Raw genomic sequence first — 9,501 nt, 5'->3', positions numbered from 1 at the left:
CCGCGCTTTACCTGGACGAGCGCGGCGCGCGGGCTCGGGGCGCCCCGGAGGGTCCCGCGGCGGCAGGCGGGCTGGGGGCGCGCGGCGGGGCGGCTCCGGGGACGCGGCTGTGCGCGGCGCGGGCCGGTGGGGCCGGTGGGGCCGGTGGGGCCGGGCCACCGGGCCGAGCGCCGCGACCCCCGGTCCCGGCCCTGGGCGAGCGGCGGCCCCGCGTGGGGCGGCGCGGGGCGGGGCGCGCGGCCGGGCTCCACCCCCGGGGGCTGCGGGGCGCGCGCGGGCCAATAGGGAGCCGCGCGGGGGGCGGAGCCCGGGGGCCGCCGCTTAAAGAAACTTGTTGCGGGCGCTCGGCGGGGCCGGAGCGGCGGGGCCGGGCGGCGGCGTGGCCTGGGTGCGGAGCGGCCGCGGAGCAGCGGGTCCCGGAGCGCGCCCGTCCGCGCGGCCCCGATGCTGGACATGAGCGAGGCCCGCGCGCAGCCGCCCTGCAGCCCGTCGGGCACCGCGAGCTCCATGTCGCACGTGGAGGACTCGGACTCGGACGCGCCGCCGTCGCCCGCGGGCTCGGAGGGCCTGGGCCGCGCGGGGGGCGCGGGGGGCGGCGGCCGGGGCGACGCGGCGGAGGCGGCGGACGAGCGCTTCCCAGCCTGCATCCGCGACGCCGTGTCGCAGGTGCTCAAGGGCTACGACTGGAGCCTGGTGCCCATGCCGGTGCGCGGCGGCGGCGGCGGGACGCTCAAGGCCAAGCCGCACGTGAAGCGGCCCATGAACGCCTTCATGGTGTGGGCGCAGGCGGCGCGCCGCAAGCTGGCGGACCAGTACCCGCACCTGCACAACGCCGAGCTCAGCAAGACGCTGGGCAAGCTGTGGCGGTGAGTGGCGGCCTGGATCCGGGCTCTGGCCCGGACCGGACGGGCGGGCTGCGGGGGGCGGTCGGGAGGGGGGGGGCGCCGGCCTCTGCCCTGGGCAAACCCCCGCCCGACCCGGGACACCCACTGCGCCCGGGCGCTCCGGGGCTGCAGGGCCAGCGCGCAACCCCCAGCGCGCCCGCTGAGGCTGGGGACCCCTCCTGTGAGCGCCCCGGGGCCTGTCCCTCCCCCAGGAAAGCCGGCTTCTGCCTGGAAGCGGGACCCCGTACCAGGCGATGCTGTCTGGAGGCGCCTGTCTGGAAAGGGCTCCCTTCCACTCCCTGACCAGCCTGTGGGGGAAGTCAACACACATGGAGGGGGTGCATGTCCGTTCAGCTGCCTCGCTCCCCCACCCTGCACCTCTGCACCCTTCTGCAAGGACGGCTGAGGGATGCGGGATGGGGCCAGCGCAGGCACGCTTTGTGCACACTCGTGCCCGGTGAAGCTGGACGATTTTGTAGAAAGTAGGGCACCAGTAGTGTCACTGGCTGCTCAGCGCAGCCCATCCCCACCCAACATGTTCTACTTGGGTTTAAGATGGGTGGCTGTGGGTTTGGGGCGCTGGTCCCCATTTCCTACTCCTCTCTCCGTGAGTGGACACTGGGAGTTTGCACCTCTGTCCTCTGGGTCTGTGTCTCTGGGTGCTCCGCGTACAGCAGACCCTGGCATCCCTGCACCCCGTCCCACGGGCAGTTGGGGGTGAGTTTCTGGAGGGTTTGAGAGGCCGGCGTGTGTTCTGAGCCTCAGCAAGGAGCACGCTGGTGTTGCCTGTGTTCCTGGAGGTCTGGGCAGTTCAGTTGCCCACGGAATCCCTTTCCCAGGAAGCGTCGCTTTGTCCACAGCATGTTCTCCGCTGGGTTCGGCCTCCTCCCCCGCCCGCTTAGAAAGCCCCAAAGGGAGGAGACTTACACAGGCTCCAGGCGAAGGGAAGTAAGAGGGTGATGGAGATGGAAAGGTTTGGGTCTTGTTCTAGCATGTTCCTTTGACCCACACGAGAACAGGGCTCACCAGAAGTCCTCGCTGGCCTGGCCCCTGCCGCCACCCCCCACCCCGGTGTCCGCAGAGAGGGGAGCGCGTGCCTGGTGTGGAGCACACGCAGGCCTCCCTGTGAGTGCCAGGGTCAGGGAGGGCCTCCCCAGGCTCGGGGCCCTGGCCAGCCCACTTGTGCCTTTGCTGCTGCAGCTTGCTGAGCGAAAGCGAGAAGCGCCCCTTCGTGGAGGAGGCGGAGCGGCTGCGCGTCCAGCACAAGAAAGACCACCCGGATTACAAGTACCAGCCGCGCCGCAGGAAGAGCGTGAAGACGGGCCAGGGCGACTCTGACTCCGGGGCCGAACTGGGCCCCCACCCCGGCAGTGCCGTGTACAAGGCCGACGCGGGCCTTGGGGAACCACACCACCACGGCGACCACGCAGGTGGGCTCCTGGGGCCCCACAGCCTTCGGTGCCCCAGCAGGGGAAGGGGGGTCCCGGCGTCCGTTGGGATGGAGGGTGGAGGTGGGGAGCAGGGGCTCACTCCCAGGGCAGCCAGCTTGGAGACAACCAGATGTTCTCGTGCGCCCCCAAGTCCCCAGTGCACACAGCGGGGTGGGGGCGGGGGTGGGGGTGTGCTCAGAGCCCCCTGAGCACTGGGGATGTCCCAGCTCTGCCCTGATCGGTGCCGCCGTGCGCCGTGGGCATGTGCTGCTGCCTGAAGGCGTTTCTGTGGATGCCAAGCCAGCACTCCCACCCCTGGCGCGGTGGTCAGCAGCCCAGCCTTAGGATCAGACAGTCGGTCAGGGGAGAGCCCGGGCCAGTCCAGCAGTCTCGGTCACGCTGGCGAAAGCTGTGAGCCTGGGGGTGGGGTGGGGGGGATCCGTTTTGTGAGGTTCTTGTTGTGGCCGTGTGCGGGGGTGCTGGGCACTTCCTCTCCTTCCCCCCACCTGGGTGTTCACGGTGGGGCCTCCACGGCCCCAGCTCTTCCTGTACAACAGCGCTTAACGGAATTTCCTTGGCCAAGGAGTGAGGTCTGGGTCTGGCTCTGCTGGAATTTCTGGGAAACGTACAGAAACAAAAAGCCGTTGATTGGTACCTGCGGCAGTTAGCGGGCTGGTTTCCCTCCTGGGTGCGCGCCGCCAGCCAGGCCGGCCCCCCACAGAAGGGGCATTCATCCCTGAGATGTGCTCTGTCCCTAGGGCAGACCCACGGGCCACCCACCCCGCCCACCACCCCCAAGACGGACCTACACCACGGGGGCAAGCCGGAGCTGAAGCTGGAAGGCCGCCGCCTGGCGGACAGCGGGCGCCAGAACATCGACTTCAGCAACGTGGACATCTCGGAGCTGAGCAGCGAGGTCATCGGCAACATGGACACCTTCGACGTGCACGAGTTCGACCAGTACCTGCCCCTCAACGGCCACTCGGCCCTGCCCACAGAGCCAGGCCAGCCCGCTGCTGGCTCCTACGGGGCTGCCTCCTACTCGCACTCGGCGGCGGCCGGCATCGGGGCGTCCCCCGTGTGGGCCCACAAGGGAGCCCCCTCGGCCTCGGCATCGCCCACCGAGGCGGGGCCCCCGCGGCCGCACATCAAAACGGAGCAGCTGAGCCCCAGCCACTACGGCGACCAGTCGCACGGTTCCCCGGGCCGGGCTGACTACGGCTCCTACAGCGGCCAGGCCAGCGTCACCACTGCCGCCCCCGCCGCGGCCGCCAGCTCCTTCACCAGCTCGCAGTGTGACTACACCGACCTGCAGGCCCCCAGCTACTACAGCCCGTACCCCGGCTGCCCGTCCAGCCTCTACCAGTGCCCCTACTTCCACCCTTCGCGGCGGCCCTACGCCTCGCCCCTGCTCGGCGGCCTCTCCGTGCCACCCGCCCACAGCCCACCCGGCAACTGGGACCAGCCCGTGTACACGACACTGACCAGGCCCTGAGGGCGCTGCGGTCCAGGGAGGGGACCGGCGTCGCGGACTCGGGGACGGAGAACCTTTATCTCAGCAAGGACAGAGCCTCGGGTCTTCCAGAAGGGGTGTGTGTGCTCGCTCACGACGGGAGAGGAGGTGATGGCTCTGGCAGGTGCCTGGTCACGTGTGCGGAGGGAGCCACACTTTGTGACTGAGGCCACGTGGCTTCCAGATCTTTGGCGACAAAGCTCTCCTCCCACACTCTCTTTGCGGTGACTGGCGACTCTGGAACCGGGGACAGCGGCCGTGGTGTCGCGTGGAGTCCTCTTCCCACAGGACACCAAGGCCTCGGTTTTGCATATCAGTAGACACAAAGCAGCCACAGCATAAAACAGAAAGGAGGGAAGAGGTGTGGGGTCTTGGCCGCCTGTGTTCCAAGGTCCCTGCCAGCCTCGCGGGGAGCTTGGGTCCAGCCCAGCAGATCTCAGGTGCCCCCTGCAGTTAGGCTCTTCCTGAGCGAGGTTTGGCTGCAACTAACACTTCTCTCTTCTTATTTTATTTTTTTAATTTTTATTTTTTGAAGCTTAAAACACGTTCGATTAGTTCCGGAAGCTGTTGAAATGTATTTATGTTCTGTATTATTTTATCTTTAATTAATGATTTGTGCAGAGAGTAGACTTTAAGACGGAATGGAGGCCAGGACCCCGAGGGAGGGAGGGAGGGAGGGAGGTGAGGCCCGCTGCTTCGTCCTCTGTCTCTGTCTCTGTCTCTGGCCCGGCCACCGCGTCACGGCAGGTTTAGCAGGCGGTCGCTCCCTGCCCACCACCATGCCCGGTAGTGGATGGGGTGGCTGGAGAAGCACGTGACTCTCGGCCCTTAGGAACCAGACGCCACCTCCAAGCTGTGAAAGTAAAACCTCCACTAAAGCGTTTAGAGTCTTAGTTTTAGGCGAATAACCCCTGATTGACGCGTTTGCTTCCGCTGTGTGCCGAGCACTGATAACCCCTACTTCATGGAAACTTGTGCCTTTACACTTTGTACATTTAAAGACACCTGAGAAGTTGCTTCTTTTTACTTTTTCTACTTTTTCCTACCTTTTTCTAGAAAAAAAAAAGAATTTTTTTTTTTTGGCGTATCTCTTTCTGGGGGTGGGGGCAGGGAACCTCAGCAAACTCATTTTTATGCAAAATCTGTTGTCCCGCGCCTGCGTGGAGTTTGGGCTTCCGCTGTCACTTACCCGCTCTGTTCCGCGACTTTCTGACCAAGCAACGCTAACTTTTGTACAGACCAATTTGATAAAATTAAAAGAAAAAAAAAAAAAGCTTTTTATCTACGTGGGCTGTGTTTCGCGTGTTGCTTTCCATACACGCCTGGGCTTTGGCTCGGAAGGACCTCGTCCGTGGCAGGCGTGGGGCTCACCCCGGGCCCATCTCAGAGCCCCTGAGAGGGCAGACGTGGTGCCCCAGCCCTGGGGCACCGCCAATGCCGCCCCCCCCCGCCGCCCCCCAGGGGCCGTGTCTGGATTTGAACAAATCTCAGAGGCCCCAGGACGCTGCGGGCCCAGCCGCCAGAGTCTTCCTTCCCCTGGGGGCCTATTCAGTAGGCAAAACGGGTCCAGATCCCGGGCCGCGGTTTCCTCCCAGGCGAATCCCGGAGCCGGTTTCTGGGTGGCTGACGGCATTTTTCGGGCGTTGGCACGGAGCCAGGCTGGGAGCTGGGTGAAAGCCGCCCTGCAGGCACCAGGCGGGGTTGTCTGGTTGGTGGACTGTTTCTAGGGAGAAGAGGCTGTGGGAGCTGCGGCAGGCACCGGCCTCACCCCCCGGCGGGCCTCCCCGGCACATGCAGCTGGTTCGGGGGCCTCGCCGGGCTGGGCGCACCCGCCGGGGCCTGGGGATGCATCTAGGGCCTCTGCGTCTGCGGCTGGGAGGAGGGGAGGAGGAGCATCGCGCTTCTCACGAGAACCCAGATCCTCAAAGCAACTGCCTCTGCTCTTCTAATGGGGTGGCCCGGGCAAGGGGGCGCCCGCCCCGTCCTCTTGTCTGCCAGCCGCCTGTGTGGCTGTGATCCAGGGCGCGTACCTCACCCCGCGCTGGAGAGCCACGTCCAGGGCCTGCCAAGAGCAGTGTTTGGGAAGAGCTGCCCGGATTTATGAGGATTCGTGAGGTCCAGGGCATGCCAAGCCTCCCGGGCAAGGCGGGGTCTGGGAGGGGGCTGCCAGTCAGGCCCACGGATGCCTGCGTGGAGCCCGTCCAGCACGCCCCGCGTCCAGCCAAGGGCTGTCCAGCTCCATATGGCCCTCCAGGCTCTCGCGCTGACACCCCAACCCCAGGAAACCCCCTGCACCCAGCTCCCTGACGCAGGGAGCGGGCTGCCCCTGTGCGGCCCCAGCGCCGGCCGGGCCCTGCCAGGCTCCCCAGGGCTGCAGGCTCTGCCAGTTTTGTTTGCACTTGGAGGGGCTCCTGCGTGGTAACCTGGGGGCCCGGCCACCCCTCCTGCCAACCCAGCTGGCCCCGGCCCGGCCACGCCGCGTGTGGATCTCCTCCACCGGAGCTCACGGGGCTTCCAGGAGAGCGAGGACGGCCGCCCTTTCTGGCGAGGCGGTGCCCCTGCCTGGGCCAAGGCCGCGGAGCCGCAGTGCCCTCACCCTGCTCTCCGGGGCTGGGCTGCTGGCCTCCCAGTCAGAACATTCCCAGGCACTGGAGGCTGAGCCCACAGCCACGGGCCCTGAGAGTCCTGGGCCTCCGCTCCCCAAGGCCCAGGCCCCAGTGACGCCGTGAGGAGGGTCCAGGGTGCACCCCCCAGGGGGCAGGGCAGCTGGGAGGGGTCCCTGGGCCGGCCGGCCCTGGTCCTCAGGCTTGTGAGGGTTTTTCCAGTGAGCTCCCAGCAGACAACATTATTCACAGGGCTGGCCTCGCCCCACCTTGCCCAAGTCCAAGGGGGCGGCCGCCCAAGCGCATCCGGAGCTCCGTTCTCGCCGAGAGCGTTCCACGGGCCCATCCTGGGGACGCGCTGCTGGGAAGAGTTCCTCATTTTTCATTTCCTTCCCCAGAGCACGGCGCACTGCCTGTGATCTCAGCTGAACAGAGTGCCCTATTCAGAGACAAAGGGGAAACAGTGTTTATAGCCCGGACCTGCTGGGGTAGATTGGGAAAGCCCCTCTGGCGCTGTGCACAACCGCCCTTCCTGGGACGATATCAGATTTCAGGAGTGGATCCTGTACTGGGGTGTGGGTCCCCGGCTGGGGCGGCTGTGGGCTCGGGGAGGGCCTGCGTGCTCTGAGCAGCTGCCTGAGAGGGGCCCCTGGCCCGCTCAGCGGCCTGTCCCGGGGGCAGGCTCCACGGCCACCCGGCCAGCTGTGGGGGACGGCACCCGGTGCAGGTGTTGCAGACTCGGGGATGTGGCCCGCTGCACGGACTCCAGTGTTTCCTCCCCTCTGTCTGGCCCTGGGCCTCCAGGCCGGCCCTGGACAGAGGACCTTCATGGACTCAGGTCCGGCTGACCAGGTCCTCCAGGGCCGAGGGCCGGACCTCGGGGCTGGTAACGTGTCTGTGGGTGGTGACTGACCGCCACCGGACGCTAGATGTGTGCTCCCACCCAGGGTGGACGGCCTGCCTAGGACATGTTCACCAGGCTTCAAGGAAAACCTGTGCTGACCGGAGCCCCGTCTCAGAGCCAGGGAACCAGGGGTGCGGGATCCTACCCTGCAGTGGGTGAGGGGCTCCCGTCCCCAAGACAAGGGAGACGGGGCTGCCGCTACCAGGCACATGGCGCAGAATCGTTCCCAAGGGAAGGAGACCTGCACCTGCAACTGCCCCAAATGCTGCTCCCTGGTCTGGGCCTCTGCTCTCCCTGCCGGCCTTGCCCCGCTGCCTCTCAGGCCCCTGCCCCCCAAAGCTGGCTCTGCGGCCCCAGCCCCGCCCCAAAGACACTTTGGGGGCTGAGCCAGCCCCTGCATGCGAGGGGGTATGGCTTCCTGGCAGGGCGTGCTGGGGGCCTGCAGGGACCCACCCCAGCCCCCTCGCTGCCTCCCCAAGAAGAGGAGGTCGGGGAGGAAGTGGAGGATCACGGTTCTGTCTGTGTCTCTGAGACATGAATCTGTGCCTCCTGCTTCTCGGTGTCACTCTGGCCCAAGCCTGCCTGCTCGTGGGGTCCCTGGGTCCTGGAGGGAGCGGGTGTGCAGACCATCCCCAGTCCGATGGGGCCTCGGAGGCCCGGGGCTCCCGAGGAGAAAAGCTGAGAAGGGGTAGCTGACAGGGGCGGGGGGGGGGGGGGGTGTCACACCTGGGACGTGGGCCTGCCCTCCCGTGGGGACCGTCCTGGTGCTGAGTGGGAGCCGGGCTGCCAGGGGTTCCCCTTCTCCTGCTGTCCCTGTCGGCACCTGGGCTCTCCCACTGCAAGATGGGGATGAGTCCCCGGGTGGTGCCGGAGTAGGGGGGCGCAGTGAGATCAGACCTGGCTGTGCCCGGGGCTCTGCACGGATGCCTCAGGGCGACGATTGGCGCGTCGCTACCTCTGATCACACAACACTTGGGTTTGCTCGTCAGCACAGGACGGTGGGTTTGTCGGCAAGAAAACAGACCGTGAACCAGGTGGAGAAGGTGCACTAGGAGCTGGGGGGCGGGGGCACCTGTCCCGGCCTCTGCACCGGGCGTCCCCGCCAGGGGCCAGAAGATCTGCCGCTCACGGGTGGCCTGTGTGCCTCAGTTTCCTCCCATGACCTGGGTCGGTGATGGCCTCACCAAGGTGCTCTGAGGAATCACCTGGCTCAGCGCACGTGACGGGACACGTGACAGGTACCCGCTGGCAGACTTGTCCCCAGCGTCCTGGGGCTCTGCTCCTCCCCCTCCCAGTGACCTACAGCCAGCCTACCTGCCGCCCCCACGGCCCGGCCTTGGGGTGTGGGGTGTGGGGGACAGGGGCGAGGTGCTGAGGCCCCCGTGGGAAGGTGTGGGCCACCCCCCGGGTTTGGGACTGAGTCTGGAGGGGCTTCTTCCTGGAGCAGCGGGAGCCTCCCCACCGGCCTGAGGCCTGAGGCCTAAGGCGGCGGGTCCAGAGGTGCAGCCGTGGGCTGGCCCGCAGGGCTGCAAAGGGTTAAGGGGCGCGCGGCCCGGCGGGAGTGCGGCGGTGGGGCCTGCAGCGGGCAGAGCAGCCGGGCTGGTGCGGGGCCAAGAGCCCGGCGAAGGCGCTGCATTTTAATGAATCATTATTGCCGGGGAGGCCTTTGTCTTTCTTTATCCGGTGCACAATAAAAGAATTAATTAGACAGAAAATGGCAGGGCAAGGAACTGACAAGTCATTAAGGGCTGCTGAATGACCGATGAGATGCGCGCCGCGGTGGATTTCGGCTCCGGAATGATAATGGCCGGGCCCGGTGCTTTGTATGCGCAGCCAGCCGGCCTCTGTGCGGGCTTTGTGGGCGCTGGCATCGCGGCCGGGCGGGCCTGGCCGGATCCCCAGAGGCAAAGCGGGCAGTGGGAACTGCAGACAGAACGGGTGTATTAATTTTCGTGTGCAGACACAGCAGTAAATATTTGGATGCGAAGGGACTCTGGGATGGGTGCTCTGGCTCCTGGACGCTACTTCCTGGCCTGGGGTGGGGTGTGGGGGACGGAGGCTGGCACGGCGGTGCTCCCCCCACTGTGAGACGAGACATGCCGAAGGCAGGGGTGGGGGGCGGAGAGGAAAGAGGGGGAGACCCAGAAGCTCTTCCCGGAGCCCGGCT

General features: G+C 66.6%; 1 protein-coding gene across 1 annotated transcript; it reads left to right on the top strand.

Moving 5' to 3' along the window:
* Positions 1-405: 405 nt before the first annotated feature.
* Positions 406-3,876, top strand: SOX8 (SRY-box transcription factor 8). Its single transcript, XM_038538887.1, has 3 exons — positions 406-866; positions 2,085-2,314; positions 3,073-3,876. Exons 1-3 carry the CDS (start codon positions 445-447, stop codon positions 3,807-3,809), a joined length of 1,389 nt encoding a protein of 462 aa, XP_038394815.1. The 5' UTR covers positions 406-444; the 3' UTR covers positions 3,810-3,876.
* The last annotated feature ends 5,625 nt before the right edge of the window (positions 3,877-9,501 follow it).

Source organism: Canis lupus, chromosome 6 (genome assembly GCF_011100685.1).
Source record: "Canis lupus familiaris isolate Mischka breed German Shepherd chromosome 6, alternate assembly UU_Cfam_GSD_1.0, whole genome shotgun sequence".
NCBI lineage: Eukaryota > Metazoa > Chordata > Mammalia > Carnivora > Canidae > Canis > Canis lupus.
The sequence above is the reverse complement of the archived record's forward strand: the minus strand, read 5'-3'. Positions and strand labels throughout refer to the sequence as shown.